The following is a 17,139-nucleotide window of genomic DNA, read 5'->3' on the forward strand; positions in this document are numbered from 1 at the left end:
GTTAGAATCAATTTCAACCAAAGGAAAGACCAAATAGGGCAGGTAACCAGTAAACCCAAAGTAAAACAATTAGTGAATAAAAACATGAAAGTTAGGATTGCATCAAACATCAAAAAGGGGGCTTTTAAGCACTGCAGAGGAAATATTCATTGTCATCACCATTAGTCCCACTAGATTAGTTCAGGGACACAGTGAAACTTCAAACCCTCTTTCATAAAAGAATAAAACACTCAAAATAGCACTACGAAACATGGGTTAAAACCGTCAAATGTTTATTTCTAAAACCCAAGGTTAGCGCATAAAATAAATTTGGAGTATATGAAGGATGGACTGGTAATTTGTAGTCCATTTCTAAGACGGGCTGTATTGTTCACTCCTTACTGCTGCTATATCTGGTTATGGTTTGAAAATGAATATATACCTCTACAGTGCTTTATAGGATGTCAGATGTGAAAGCGCTTAAAAAGCATGACACATGCACCAATGGCAGTACTAGACCCTCAAAGTTCATCTCTGTGTGCCTGGTCTCTCACCACACACCACATTTATTTCAAACGTCTTGCCAGGTGTCTTTCATTTTTCTTAAATGAGCTACTGATGAATAGAATTCACCTGCTCCTGTTGGAGGTGTTCTGAAGTCAATTGTGATCTTCCCCACTTACCTCGAGATTGTCTTTCCATGCTGTGTTTTTGGACTTACATAGGGGGTCACATTGCAGGGAACTATTCCCTCCCTTTGTCTTCCCCTAACCCTTTCTATTACTTACTCTCCCTACTATTACACGTCCGCACTGTCGTCTTCTACACACTGCACTTTCTACAGCTAAAGTCTGTATTTAAAGACATTGGCAATTGCCTACTCCTCCTTCGAATGAAGAATGGCTGGTAGCAATGATTCAAACAGCATCCCAAGAACGTATTATATATCGACTTCAGACTCAAGGAACTTTTCCAACAAGTTTGGACTCCTTTTCTTCGAGATCCTTAAGTACCTACTTCCCCTCCTCATATCCTTTCTTCACCCTTTACTCTCTTTCATCTGGACAAGGAGTCTACATCTATGTATATATCTCTATACGTCTATATTTATCTATATTTACATTGATCTATATTTATCTTTATATTTATATTTGTATTTATCAATATATTTCTATGTATACTTATATTTGTATTTATTTATTTATTCCTTTATTTATTTATATATTTACGTATTTGTTTTTCCTCTTACTTTTAGTTCCCTATTGATATGTATATATATATTTCCTAATCTATCTGTCTACTTATTTATCTATGAATCTCCAACAGGTATCTTCATATTTTTCAATATACACTTCACTCTATTCATTTTATACTTCATGAATCAATTTTCCCTTTTTAATCTCATACTTATAATTATTCTATTGTTACCTATGTAATGAAATCCATGTATTTATTAACTTATTGTATAATATATAGCTTCCTTTCATAATCCATTCCCTATTTGATATAAGATCCTTAATGTAATTCTTTCTTTCTCTGTTTCTTATAGTAACTTTTATGATAATAATCTTTCATGAGCTTAAAATGTTAGATGATATTCTTATATATTCATGAACTTGTATTTATCATAAATGTTCTTAATAAACAATTAGGAAACGAGAAAAAGAATTCACCTGCTCCTTTTAACAGGAAATCACATTTATTTCTAGTCTCAAGCAAGCCATATCTCTACATATTTTATAAAGTTATGCGATTCTGCAGGACTTTTAAAACTAAAGCAAGCCCTCCAAGTCAATATTAATGATTGACTGGCGATGCTATTCTATTTTTTCCAAAAGGATCTATGATTAATTCATATTTCGCTCCTGATCTGCCTTTCGTAAGAGGCTTTCCCAGATACAGTATGAACAAGAACACATTTGGCTTATTTGGATGTAGACTGGTCATAAGTTAAACAATTAATTTTTTGAAAAACTTGGAAATAATCAGTAACAGCTGCCTGTAATAACAATTTAAATATGGGATAAAAACTTTGTTTATTTCTGTGAAGTAGACAAACTAAATTGGATTATAGGACTATCCCTAATTCTAACATTTCAATAACATTGGAGACATCAGTTTGAGTAGCCTTTCTCTGCAGAAACCCAAATACGTTGTTCTGTTAGTACTTTCAGAAATTCAGGCAGAAGTTCGGGGAATAACATTGAACTGTGGTACTGAGATAACTTATGGAAGAGGATGAGCAGACAAAATATGGGAATGGCCATATGCTCAGTATACTAAGGTGTATGTGTGTGTGAAGAAAAAATATGATTGTGTGTCAGGGCAAAGACACTAAATCCTTGAAGCCTTTATCCCTCCTCATAAAGCTGAGACCCTTTTAATGTCCAAGGAGGTAGAGAAGAAATGATGGGTGGAAAATAACAATTTTAGACAGGACAGTGTAATGTAAGCATGGAAGGACAGCTATCTCAGAACATGCTAACAAGTGTACAAGGTTTTGAATATTGAAGTAGTCATCAGCAACTGATCAGTCCTATATTACCCTGAAAACTCAAACTGAAGCTGTGCTGCTGTGGTGCCTGATCCACGAATAGCTCATATCCTGTGTCCCTGGACCAATAACAGCTCCTGGGGCTGCATTACAGATAGTGCCTGGGAAACAACAGGAGCATTCATCAGTTTTTTGCATCCCAGGAGCACTTCAGCATTACGGAAAGGGATGCTGGAGCTTGTGCGCCTCCTAACCCCCATCTGTAATACAGATACTGCTGGTGCACATACAGCAGCAAGCCTATCTTAAGAGTGTTTCCTCATTTGCATGGGGGTGTGGTCAATGAAAAGGAGGGAAACATTTTGCCACTCCCCTACACTATATTAAGGATGCAGGTGCTGAGAAAAAAAGGACCATCAGGAGGTGCACTAGTTGTGCTCCACAAAGAGGTGGTGCGCAGTCAGTGTGCGCCCTCACAGTAGCCTTCTGGAGGGTAGAAACAGGGGCTCCATGGACCCACTATACACCCCCTGCAGGAGGGTGCAGTCACTCACTGCACCTACTGCAGGTACAACTTTGTCCCCTGTCTTTCGCCTGCACATTGAACGTTTGGGTGGGATCTTCAGGCAGCCTCTCCATCTTTCACTAAAGCGCCACCCCCAAAGGAGTGTGGCTGAAAAAAACACCTTCTTTCTAATACGACCACCTTGTACTGTGTTCTTGGCACAAGTACCAAACACGCTTAGTGTAATGAAGTGGTGGCACGTTCATCATTAAGAGTGCATGAATTGTGCTCTTACACACTGAGGTGCTGAAAGGGTTTTGGCATGTGAAGAAGGCCCTGCTGGAACCAGGAGGCGGAAGAGCAGCAGTAAACAAATGAAGTGCAACATATGTGAAGAGTAGGTTTTCAGTTGCAAAACATTATTGAGTGCCTGAGTGGTAGGTTGTAAATGGCAAAGTGGGCTACAGACAATAATGGCAACAAACGTTGGTGAGAATACTCAGTTATCACCTTGTGGGGAAACAAATAAAAACTCTGGGCTGTTTTTTATTTATGAAGTGTACAAACTTGTTTAATTCACCTTGCTAATCACAAGATAAGGGAGACTATTTAGAGGCAATCTCCGATAAGATGGGGCACTGCAGTAAAACTGCTCCACTATCGGAAACCCTGCACCAAGAGCCCAAGGCAGTTGGGGTTGTCAGTTTAGGTACATCAGACTGTCCCCCCTCTTGGAGTCGAAGGTCTGATGCACATTTTATTTGCGAAAGCCTAGTGGTCCCAAACTTAAAAAATAAAAAATGTACCCCACGCTCTGGAAGAACATGCACAGGGTATAAGGGTCATTAGCTGCTTTTTTAATCACATTGGGCTGAAACAAGGTAGCTTCGGACCAAACTTTCAGTGCCTTCATAGGAGTCAACATGACAGCACAGCATGATGGCATAGCATGATGGCACATAGACTTCTGTAGGGCCATTAGAGATCTCAAAAATATGTTGAGTGGGAGTCTAGTTAGTATGGCAGAGGAAATGACCTCCCTCACCCTGATAGATGGATAGTGGCCCACCTTAGTGTAAATGAGGCACAAAATCTGTACAGAACTATTCGGATAACCTGATCATCAAACAAAAGTTGTCAAATGATATCGGCAAAGTAATCAACTATGATAAGGATGTAAGAAATTGAATTATTTGAGGTGAGTGACCACAACACTTGTCAGGGTGAACCCTAAAGTCACTATATTAACCTGAGCTCAACACCCTGGTAGCTATGGCACAGAAAAGGATGGCTTAATTTAGGGCAATGTGTAAATTATGTATGCAGTACCAAAACAGAAAAAAAGTCAAAATACAAAACAATAAAAATTCACAATCCAAATTAAAAAATAGAGTGAAATGCGATAAATAAAAAGACACAGAAATGACAAAAATTGCATATAAAATATGAATTTTTAACATCTTAAGTAGGAATATTGCCAAGGAGCATAAAGTGCCAATGATGTGGGTTGACCAGGACCTTGGCGCAATTAAGGATGGATGCGATGGAGCGCAGGTGGCTACATTCACCGAGTTCATCCTGTTCAAAGATTTTGCCTTCTAACTTATTCCTTTAAGGCCAAATCAACCACAGGTGAACACTTCTAAAGCCCCCCAGAAACTCTTAGAGAACTTAGAGACTCAGGGTATCAGGCAGAGGCCATTAACAGAACCCAATTCAGGTCCAGTTGCCATTGGTCAGCTGGGCAATTGCAGGAAAGCCTCTTATAGCTTGTTGTAGGTCTGTAGCTTGAACAGGAGGCCAGCATTATGATTAGTGTCCACGACTTTGCACTGGGTACAAGAGGGAGTGAGTCCAGGACTTGAAGGCTCCTCTTAGGTTACAAACACCAGGTCCAATCCTCATCTGTTCTTGCTCAGGTCCAAAAGTGTTCAGAAGTGGGTGCCTGGCGATGCTACATTTATGCCTGGCACCTCCAATACACCCCCAGACTGATGTCTGGTAGAATAAAAGCAGGAATTTCCAGCAACCACAGAGTGGATACACACAAATTGTCTTGGCATCCAGTTTCCGTCCTAACCAGTGCACCCCCATAGTTGTATTCAAACCCAGCATACTTGTCAAGCAAGATTTAACACTGTAATGTCAAAAAGGATGCTCCCTGCCCCCGCCATTCACAACATTTAAAAAATGAAATATATTTTTTTGATTTGCCTTTCTGACAGCTTAGAACTCCCACAAACTCTTCAAAGCATTAGAGGAATTTCTATCCTTAGTTCAGAGCAGGAAACCTTGATATCATCAGTAGTGAACAAAAGCAGAGGATTTGAAACAACACAATTATACAAGTCATACAACCAGAAAATGTACAGTTCTTTGAATGTGCAAAAAAAACCGATGGATTTGGGCCCAGATCTCTGTACTGGGGTGAATGAATGACATTGTTCTGCATTCTGTCCATCAATTGTTCTTTTTGCATTTGTCACCCTGAGTGGGACGGGTATGCCAAGACATGGGTCCTGTGCTCTCCATGCCACTGGAGTCAAGCTATCCTGGCGGATGAGGGGTGAAACCCCAAAACCGGTACTAGGAAGCTTGTTTACAGTCCAAGGAGGAACTGGCCTGGCAGTTCGAGCTGGGCTGTTCCCATGAGGCACAGGGTCAAGACTGATTTGCATATGGCTGGGTTCAAACTGGAATGGCTTGGTGAGCAAAACAACAGTGGATTTGGGCCCAGATCTCTGTACTGGGGTGAATGTAGGACATTGTTCTGCATTCTGTCCATCAATTGTTCTTAAAGTATTATGGATGACATTGCACAAGTAAGTACCGACATACAATGCAGGGCATTGCGTGCAAAAGACAATGTGTTTTAGCTCATACTACTGAACTCAACCCAACATGCATAAGATCATGTTGTCAACACAGGACACATGATGGAAGTGCCTGCACAGAAAACAATCACAAAACATGCCCTAGGTTAAAGAGTTATGTGATAATATCCTATTAAAGGCCCAATTGGTGTCCGGGCTGTGTGAAAAAAGACTACATTTTGAGCTGGTTTAGATACTTAGAACATTTCTGTGGACAAAAGTACAAACTCCTTTATTTAAAAAGTACTGCGAAATGGTGAATTTGGCTACAAAGAGTAAAATTCAAGATGAGGGTCAGCGAAGAAATCTTTAAAAACATTAAAACAAATCCTTTCAATACCTTGAATTGTATGAGGAACAAGTCTTCTATTATCATTTTGTTATAATACAGTTTTAGAAGAGATACAAAACTGAGTTATATGGAGTGAGAATGCCATAAATGAAGCTGAGAGGATGCAATCTAAATGAAACCGAGTCAGGTGTCAACTAAGACAAACTGAATGAAATCTTAAACTATAATTTGTACACAGATACATGCAAGAAGCTAGTGTAATTACTATGTTTTAAAGTTTATCAATTTAGAGGTTTTTATAGGTTCAGAATATATTATTTTCCATGCATGATCGATAAGATTTCATCCTTGTTCATTTATGTAACTATGTCAAAGGATAAAAAAAAAAATTCTAATAAAATATTTAAAAAACATTGAGTAAGTGCCTAGAGTATGAAAGTTACCAACCCAAACAGTCAAGGCTGAGTGAATATAAAATATGTTTCTACAGAGCCACAGTATGTGCATTGATCATAACTGTAATTCCCTACGCCTAAGAACAGATTGGAGTTGTACTTTGAAGCAAGATTAATGTACTGGTTGTTGGTTGTACTACGCTTCTGTCAAATACAAAAAATGTCACAAAAACAAGTGTTATCCACTGTTCCACCAAGTTAGCAGAAAGAAGACATCAAGGTGGCATGTTACCACGACAACTCCTTCTAAGTTGGGTCGAAACAAGGACAGATTGATTTTTTACAGTGCATTGTTAAATAAGGACATTGTATTGTTTTTATTATAGTGGAATGGAAGTACATGTTTAATCAAACTATTGTTATATTTACTTTTCTGTTGAACTTGTCACATTCAAGGTGGAAAATACAAATTATGGGTTGCATTTATCTGTTTGTTTTTGCTTTAAAAGTGTGCTTTGAGGTTTTGGCAGCACATGCTTATTAATCTACAGATGAGTCTGAGTCTGATGCTTAAAGATGGAGTGATCATTAGTCTAAGGATGTCAGTCTTCATTTATTCATGTTTGGGGAGCATAACACTCATGGCATATTTACCTTCAAACGAAAGTAAGCATTGAACTGACTGAAAGGAAATTTGTAATTCTAAACCTAGTCAGCTGCTGAATTTCAGCTTTCATCAAGGTTAGAATTTGCATTCCCAATGGGATTCTACCTTGACCATAATAATTTTGCCACTGATTTATTTTCAAAACATTGAACTTGATTCACAAAGTTTTTTATCTTTGAGTGACTTACACCTGGAAATTTAAGAGTACCTAAATCAAGAGGCGCTCGAGTATACCGTGCACGTTGCTCTGAATATTATTTTCTTTTGATCAAGAATGAATGCATAGAAACACTGCAACTTGAACTGTCCATGACATATTTTTTCTGAAAATCTTTCCATTGTTCTGGACACCTGATTTGGATAATGCCTTAATAATTATAAAATAGTAGAACACATGACTCATCATGATTTATCTGTCCTTATGTTTCTACAAATCACACAATGTGAATGAATTGCTCATGCTTGTAAACCCCAGGACCCTTTTGACAAGAAACTTCTAAATAAGTTCCTAACATGATTTTCATCCCAACCCACACCTCATATCCTCTAATGCAACTATCAAAAAAAAGAAAAAGTGAAAAGAAGGAGGAATTATGAACCACAAACAAATAAAAACTGATTCACTTTTCCTACTACACTGGTTGTCATCGCCATTATTACACTTTGGCTTTTTCGCTACAAAATGCACCCCGTCCCACATCGGGAACTGTTGATTTATCTCACAAACAAACTTTGCTGGAAGATTGTGCCAGACTCATATATGGTAGTCAATGCTGCTGTCCTCAACGGTGTGACGCAAATACATCTCCTGCCTATGTAGGAATAATGACCTTGGTTATACAACCCAAACATAGAACACATAGCAATTTGCAAAGAAAGTTACATCTTCACAAAATGATCCCGTTGAAGAGAGTTAAAAATGCCATAATTTTACAGTGATTCTGACACAGGAAAATTAAAAATGGAGGAAACATCTCAAAAATTGTACGCAATCAAAAATTAGGTGAATATGATGTTATTAGGAATTCATTAAGTGCTTTCTTCTCAAGTACTCCATTTCTACGACATTAAACTATAATGTTAACTTTGTGAAGAAATGGCGACTTAAGTCAGAATATTTGAAAGATGTTAATATGCCCTAATTTTTATATTTATACTAACAATTATTTTAAAGTGGATAATCCATAATGCATTTTTAAGGAATTTCAAGTATAGTTATTTATGTATATTTTTCTCCATTTCTCTTCATTATTTGGAGGTTAACATAATTGAAATTTATGGTAACAATCTGTATGGTCACCATCTTCTCTGGATTTTACAATAAAAAGAAAGAGAAGATCTCATGATAAAAAAACTCCAGACTCCTAGGGAAGAACAGTCCATAAGATAGAAAGAGAGACTTGCATCATCTGCATTTGAGGTGGAAACGAAGATGCTCTTATCTAGCTGGTATTGACAGCTAGTATGATGCTCCATTTCTTTCAAACAATATTATGTCAAGTGGAGATAAGTCACCCATCAAGCTGAAATTTGAGAACTGACGACATAAACCTTGGCACTCTAGTTCTGAGCACTTCATTTTCGTTAAAGCTTTCTTACTTGAGACTGATTTCCCCCATAACTTAGAAAGAAATGGGGGCAAATGACTCCTGTGCATCGACTGTGCATTGAGAAATTGATGACTAGGCCATTGCATACAATTTTCTCTTTATCATTACAGAAACCCACAAAAAAGATCTTTTAAGTCTAGTCAGACCCTCAAGGATTTCGTGATTTCGCGATTTGCCACAAAATCACGAAATCGGCAGTTTTGTAAAAATGCTGCGATTTTTACAAAACTGCCCGCGAAATTTGGATGGTTGGTGGAAGGAGGCCTCTTTTAGGTCTGTGTTGACAGTACAGCTGTCTGCAATGTCAGTATGTGTGGCTTATTGGTTAGGCCTTTGCAGGCATCAGCAGATAAACGTTACAACAATGTGAATACTGCAGCTGGTGAGATGGTACATGCTCTAGTGGCTCAGAAGTACATGCTTCGATATCAGAGATATGTCTTTCTAATGTTTCAGGAGCTGGGGGGCAGGTCTCTTTTTAGCAGATCTCACCGGACCTGCTGGTATGTCGGCCCCCACGTGTCTATTCCTGCACGTCGCCCTCGTGGGAAACAGGGGGCGGCTTCACTCCTAAAAGTAACCTTCCCCCCCATGGTGAATCTCTGGTAAATGCTAGAAAATCGAGATTTCGGACAGCCTGAGCATCCTGTGGGGGAGCAGGCGAAGGAGGTGTGGGGTGGGGCTGATGTGACAGACAGCTTACAAAACCCACAGCGAAGCGGGACCAGCGGTAACTACGGGCTTTTAAATCAAAGACAAACTGCGAGGGACGGAAAGATGTGCAGCGTGGAGGGGGGGTGTAGGGCTGAAAAGGAAGAGTTGAAGGAGCTGCGAATGAGACATGAGGACGAGGATTGGAAAAGGAAGAGAGGGAGAGGGAATAAGAGTGAGGGGACGCGAATGGAGAGGGCTAGAGGATGTAGAGGCGAGGGGAAGAGAGATTGGAGGAGGGGGAAAAGGTGAAGAGACAAGAAGGGGAGAGAAGGGTGAGATGTGAAGGAAGAGTGAAAGAGCTAGAAAGGGGAAGGTTGGAAAGAAATGGAAGGTGTGAGTCAGAGAGGGTGGGAAGGAAGATAGAGATGGCAAAGGAGAGATGGGATAGAAGAATTAGGTGTGTGAAAGCAGGCCAAGGCTAAAGAGGGGAGGGAAGGGAGAGGCCTTTAGGGGGCAGAATAAGGTTGAGCTGGGGAAAAGAGGAGCGGAAGAGATGGGAGAAAAAGGGAGAAAGAGTACAAGATGTAGAGAGCGGTGGGACAGGAGAATAGAGATGCGAGGAAAATGAGTAAAGGTTCCCCGAGCGGAAATAGAGGGGGGGGGGGCGGTGGGAGCTTGAGAGCTGAAGTGGGGGAGAGGGGGCAAAGAGAAGGGAAGAGAAGAGGAGGAGAGGTGGGGAGATGGAATATAAACGAGAGACAAAGATAGAAGAGATGGGTAGACAAAGGAGAAGTGCGGAAAGTGAATGAGCGAGAGAGGCGGGAAGGAATAAGTGAACGATGGGGAGGGAGGGAGCGAAAGATGCGGAGGGAATGGGAGCCAGAAGGTAAAGAGGAGAGGGGAAGAGAACTATGAGGACTCGAGAAAGAGTGAACGGTGTATAGAAGGATGAAAGAGAGAGGAAGAGGAGGGACACCTGAGAGGAGGAATAAAAGGGGTAGAGGGAAAGCTAGAGAGGCGGAGACGTTGGGAGAAGAAGAGAAGTAACCCAAGGAGATGAGAAGAGGGAATAAGAAAGGGCAGATATAAGAGGGGTGAGTTAGAGAGAGACAAGGAGAGGAAGAGAGATCTAGGGGGGAGAGAAGAGAAAATTGCTAGTAGTTCGGAGGTGGAGGTTGGACAAACTGAAAGCAGGAGGGAAAGGCATGAAAGGATGAGCCGTGCACTGAAAAGAACCAAGGCAGAAAATTGGAGTGAAAAAGAGAGAAAAAACAACAAAGAGTACAGAGCGAGTAAGGAGGAAAAAGAATTTTAAAGAGAACGATAAGAAGCACTGGAGTGGGAATTAAAGGGATGAGAAGTGATGGAAGCAAGAACAAAACTGAAAACGAGAAAAGAGAAAGGGGAGGAAGGAAATAAAGAGAAGAGAAAGGGAAGGGGCAATTAAAACAGAGTAAAGGAAGAGGAGCAACAAGGATTGAGAAAAATTATAGAAAAGCAAGAAAACAAAGAGAGAGAAGGTATGAGTCAACGACTGAAATGGAAATTACAGAATTATTGAAAGAAAGGAGAGAGAGAAGGAGAGAAGAGAGAATGAACAAGGGGGCTAACTGGAGAGTGACATTGCGAGTGAGTGGCAAAAGAGGGTGCCTGAGGAAGAGGTGACCTGCCTCTCGGATCCGTAGGCAGCGGTGCCCCAACAGGGGTGCATACATGGCACTAGAACATCCCAGAGATAAATACAGCTCCCTCCCACGAGGTTAGGACTGGCGCTGTGCTTCCGTAGAGCTGCAGACACTTTAAACATGCCTATTTCAAAGTGGAATACTCTGCTAAAACAGCTTCCATTGATTTCAGGCTGAAAATGAATGATTATGGGTAAAATAAAGTGCCACAAAAATGCAGCTAAATTTCCATATTTGTGCAGCTAAATTTCCATATTTGTCCAGCTAAATTTGCTAATCCACGCCGCAATATCCCGGGGGGTCTGTCTAGTGTACCATGCTGTTAAGGGGGTGCTGGCAAATACAATGTTTTCTGTGATAGAATATACAACAGGGATTGTTTAGAAAACATGTCTGTCAATGAAAAAGACCAACTTGATTGTGATAGGGACATGGCATCTATCAGTCAGGCTTGTAATATTGTAGAGGAATCCTAGAGTGAAGAACTTAAAAAACAAAATGACTTTGCAAACAGCATGGGATTGTACCTCAAACGTCTCGAGGTAAGACTTGCCTTTAAAAGTACCACATGCGTAGTACGCCATTTTGCAAATGTAAGTGGTATCCCAATGAACAGAGCAAAAAGTGATCACAAAGTTGCATATTCTGTAGCGTTACATCTGAAAGAAATGGAAGACCTGTGTCCTCAACTAGCCAGCCTCATAGTCCAAGCCCACATACCTACTTAAGCTTGTGCATACCCTCACGTGAGGGGGTGCACTCCAGAAATCCACACAGTATAGCATAACATATGTAAGTGAACAAATTATCCTCTGCATGCTCTTGCTACATATGTCAAAGCTCACATGACATGTAAACCTTCATAAGGCAGCTGGTGTAGGAACAGCTTGCTGGAAGGCCCTCCGATTTCACACAAAAGAAGGTAGTTGTTTTATCTTCTTGTGCAGTACATTTACTTTTTCCATCTTAAAAGGCAAGATTAACACCATCAAAGGACTGTTTAGTCCACTTTTATTTCTCTGAACTCAATGTTTTATTTCTTTCAGAATAAAGTTTATTGTACAATTATTTATCAATTTTTTTATGATTCTGATTCTCTTTCATATATTCTTACTATATCAGTGGCATGGGGTATCAGGGAAGCTGTGCGCAGATGACAGACCCATCATCATGTGACCCAGCATGATTATCTCTGGCTTGAGTTTCTCCCATGAGAGGTGCTGAATCTGGACTTGTACCCCCTTTCTTTATAGAAAGAGATGCTGCTATTTCCCCATCTGCCTCGGTTCAGTGTCACATCCCAAGATGTTCCTGCTGCAGTAGTTGATCTATGTCTGTTGATTAACAGCTGACAGATGTGCCCTGACTTACAATCAGACGGGCGCAGACATAAATACTGCACGCAGGCATACCATCTTTTACGTAGCATTCATACCAATAAGGTGACCGCGACGAAGTCAAGATAGTTGCTTTCTCCATAGAAGTACACGAGAAGAATATTTATTCTTCAGGTAGGGATATCTTATAAATTACCACCAAAAGAATATAAATTAAACAAATAGTACTGTAGTTTTTAATGTCATTCTAGTTCCTTCACTATGTATTACTTTTGACTAGGGGCTTGCATAGTCTTAAAAGTCAATAGGCGCTTTCTATTATTATTTTTTTTAACTTATTTGTAAGTAGTGGCAGCTATTATTTGACACAAACGAATAAAGAGGGAATAATGCCACCGTTTTTGATACCCTGAACTCTCCTCGTCCTCTGACCAAGGGAACTGTGTGGCATTGAACACTAATGTAGAATATCATTTTCGAGTTTATTTTGTTGGACAAATAAAGGCTAAGCTACCTAAAACGTACAAGTGATGAAAGGTAAAAGTACACACTGATGAGGATTGTTGAAGCTTTACACATACATGCTGTAGAATGGGTTGTATGTTAGAACGGGTCCCTCAAATAGAGTTTGGAGCAAGCATGCCTACCCTGTGCTACTCACTGTCCCAGTCAAAGGCATCTATATAACTACACGATGCATTCTGCTAGTTGAACTCTTGCTTCATTTCCTTTGGACCAACTGTACTAATGCACGGATTGGGATCATCTTTTTTTAAAAGAAAGCCCAAACCTGCACCATAGGGTCCCTTTGACATGAAGTCAGCTTGCGCCCTATCACAACCTCAATGGTCCGTCGGCTAGACTGCCGACTTTGGTGCTGGAAACCAGGGTTCGTGCCTCGGGGGCGCGTCCACATCCTGTGATTCTGGGCAAATCACTTAATCTCCCCGTGCCTGAATGTGTAATGTAAGTACGGTGCTCGTGTAAAGCGCTCCAATACCTTCGGGTCGAGTTTGCGCTATATAAATTTGCAAACAAAAAATCACTGAGAGACCTGAGCTTCTCCACACTGGCAAGAGGGATTCACACAGAAATACACAAACCTGTTTGTGGAAACCAATAATGTTTTCCCAGACAAATGAGCAGTGGTGTAAGTGTATTAGTAGAGGTGTTTAAATGCACGATGTGCCTGTGAATGGGAATGAACGCGTCATGTTAAGGTTATGACACATGCCCCCATGCTTCAGTGCAAGATTGTGAATGCAAGCTGCCCGTACGAAGGGGAGGCCGAGAGCCGAGCGCGGCTGGCGTACTCACGGGAGTGTGGGACTGCTCGGTGAGCTTCTGCTCCCACATCTTCAGCCGCCTTTCCCTCTCCTTCAGCTCCTGCTCCTTAAAGCTGAGATCGCGCTCTAACTTCTTTAGCCTCTCTAAGGTCTCCTCGATTTCACACCTGCAGAGACAAAATCGGTGGAAGCAAGTCAGAGATAAATTGCCTACATTTAATATACACGTGTTAATTAAATACAAAAAGTCACACTCTAGTGAGTTGTGCCCCGCCACTCACATAGGCATTTCTTACAACAGCTTCCTCCTAAGTATTTTCTTCATCTTCATGCCCTTGCTCGAGGGAGGAAGAGGGCTAGGCTTAGAGCCACTACTCCTAAACCTCCCACTTAAGAGGGAGGCTAAACACATCACTTTCTTTTCTTTCCCTCTCTGCCTGCATTATAGGGCATCTTCCTACCTTCTGGAAACTGTTTAGTATTTTTGTACATTTTCTTGTTATATCATTTGTGACCAGACTGGTATCCTGGTGCTGAGAGCTTTAATTGTCTACATAGAAGGTAATGGCAGTGAATGATGCACCGGTGCAGGCATTCATTACTTAGGGAACAACCAGGTCTTCCAGGCTTTCCTAAATTTCAACAAGTCCATAAACGTTGTCAGAGTAGGCGGCAACCTGTTCCATAACTGAGCAGCTTTAACTGTAAAGGCTTGTGCACCTTGTCGGGCCTTATAGAACCTATGTTCCTGGATGAGATGAGCAGTAGCTGTGCACAGAGACCTCCGTGGAGCATATCTTTCCAGAATGCGTTGCAGCAGTGCAGGGCCCTTATTCTGGAGGGCCTTAAACACGATACACATAGCCCTGAAATGGATGCTCTGCTCCACGGGAAGCCAACTGAGTCCCCTAAGGGCGTTGGATGCAGAGGATCTTCAGGATCTATTTAGTGTCAATTTGGTTGCAGCTCCATGGAATCTTTGCAGTCTCTTAAGCAAATAGTCAGGGACTCAAAGGAGGAGGGCAATATAATAAACCAATCCGCTGAGTAGAACACTATGCATAATCAAGGCTTAGCATGTGCAGGTAGTACAGGAAACAACTTCCTACGGTCACGAAGAAGTGCAAAGCACCCACCAGCCTCTTTATTAACAAACTTCTCTAGGGCAAGTTGCTCATCAAAGGTGACTCCAAGATTCCGTACTGCATCCGAGGAGCACAGCTCAGTCTCTGTAGCTAGCAACCAAATATTTGGGGGTAGTGACATCAGAATTTTGTTCACTGAGCAGCAGAGGAATTTTGTTTTGTTCCCATTTAGTTTAAGGGAATTTACATTCACCAATCTAACAATATCTACTAAACAGGTCTGAAACATTTCTACAGCATTCTGTTGACTACTGTTAAGTGACAAGATCAGCTGTGTATCATCCGCCTAAGTAATTTAAATTATATTGTGTGTTTTTATTAGAGGGATTAGTGGCTTGATATAGATATTAAACAGCACTGGACTAAGTGCCGAGGCTTGTGGCAATCCGTGTGGGTGCATCTAAAGTCCGAGCAATAAGGGGGTAAAGCCACAGCATGGCAGCAATCTGGAAGCCAGGATTCCATCCACTTCAGAACGGTACCACCAACACCCAAATATGCTAGCCTTGCTAACAGGATGTGGAGTTGACCGTATCGAAGGCAACAGATAAATCAAGCAACATCAGCACTGTAGATTGACCACTACCAATCCTCATTCGATTCTCATCCATAGCAATCAATACAGTAATCTCTGTGCCATGACCAGGTCTGAAGGCAAATTGTTCCTCCTCTCACAGGGAGTGAGACTCCAGATATTGAGATAAAATCCTACTGACATGGCTTTCCAGTATTTTCATTGGGAAGGGGAGGAGAGAAATAGGCCTATAGTTAACCAGAACCACGGGGTCTGCTGCTGGTATGTAAATTGTAATGTGAAACTTCAGTCCCTGTGATTCACTTTACTTTTTGCCACTATGAGCCAGCTCCAGACGTTCCTTGTGCATATGTTTATAGTCATTTGTCAATCTTTTATTTCACAGTGTGTTACCTGGTGTTCTTAGGTAGAGTCCGCTGGGTGGGTTTTTGCTGCTGCTCCCATTTATGCCAAGTGCCTCGGGGCCTGCAAGGCGGGTTCGGTTTGTGACTATTCTGCACTATATGCTCATCAAATCTCGGGCAAATGCTTGCTGTTTGTTTACTGGGGCTGTAGCACATTCTCTGTAGCAAAACAACACCACAGAGAACCCTTGTTAAAAAAATGGGTTATTTGTTGACTGGGGTGTGAGACCTGACGAAGCTGTAACCACAATCATAGTCAGGGCAACGCACAAGTAAACCCCAAATTAACCTGTGTTTAACCCCCTGGTAGCTTGGCACAGAGCAGTCAGACTTAACTTAGAAGCAATGTGTAAAGTATTTGCGCAGCAATCCAAACATTAAAACAATAAAAATACCCACCGATAGATTTTCCACACCAGGTATTTTATAAATAAAACAAAACCAAAAGGACAAAAATTCAATCAATAGAAACAGAGTAATGGGTTTTTACAGAATAAAGAGTAAAATAACACCTAGAAACAGAAAGCGCCAAGTCTATCTGGTCGCACTAGACCAAATTAATGTCAAAAGTTCAGGCTGACCGCAAGGGAGTGCAGGTTAAATACAGTCCCAGATTATTCCCAATGAAGGTTTACCTTCTCAATTTTTGTGCCAAGAGTCCTGTTCTCGTTGGAGAGGGTCGCCAGAAGCAAGAAAAAACGTTGCAGGATGCAGTCAGTGTGGCACAAGGAACAGGCCTGGCGTCATGGACGGATGGACTAGAGCTTCTCGTTCGCAGTCCCCCACAGGCCGACGAGGCTGCTGTGCACAGAAACGGGTTTGCAGCGGCTCATGCTGATTTTCAGTGTGAGTGGCGTGGTTACAGTGCGAAAGAGCCCGTTTGCAGTTGCAAAGAGCCCAAAAGCGGTCCGGGATTTGAGGGGCACCTTTTGGGGGTCAGGAACTCGCTGAAAATGGGTCCAAGAGCTGTTGGGCAGCCTGTTATGTCCCTGAGGCTCAGATCAGGAGGCCATCAGACTAACCCTCTGAGTCACTCTGGGGTCCTGGGTTCAAGCTGGAGTGCAGGTCCAGTTGTACTTCTCCGGGCAAGAGGCAGTAGGCAGCAGATCAGCACAGCAGGGCAGCAGTTCCTGTAGAGAAACAGTCCAGAAGAGTGGCATTCCTTGCAGCAGCACAACAGTCCTTCTTCCAAGCAGAGTATCGACAGCTCCAGAAGTGTACTGAAGAGATGGTGTCTAAGGTCCCTCTTTTATAACCTGGTGCCCGGGTTCTGGAAGG

At 41.5% G+C, this 17,139-nt stretch overlaps 1 protein-coding gene across 6 annotated transcripts in view; it reads right to left on the reverse strand.

The window, feature by feature from the left end:
• MAP3K20 (mitogen-activated protein kinase kinase kinase 20) overlaps window positions 1–17,139 on the reverse strand; it is an 839,253-nt gene that overhangs the window by 204,964 nt on the left and 617,150 nt on the right. For all 6 annotated transcript variants that reach the window (XM_085645276.1, XM_085645278.1, XM_085645277.1 and 3 more), the window contains exon 11: window positions 13,809–13,944. In XM_085645276.1, the coding sequence (XP_085501402.1) occupies window positions 13,809–13,944 (136 nt within the window). The remainder of the gene's footprint in view (window positions 1–13,808; window positions 13,945–17,139) is intronic.

Source organism: Triturus cristatus, chromosome 3_1 (genome assembly GCF_964204655.1).
Source record: "Triturus cristatus chromosome 3_1, aTriCri1.1, whole genome shotgun sequence".
NCBI lineage: Eukaryota > Metazoa > Chordata > Amphibia > Caudata > Salamandridae > Triturus > Triturus cristatus.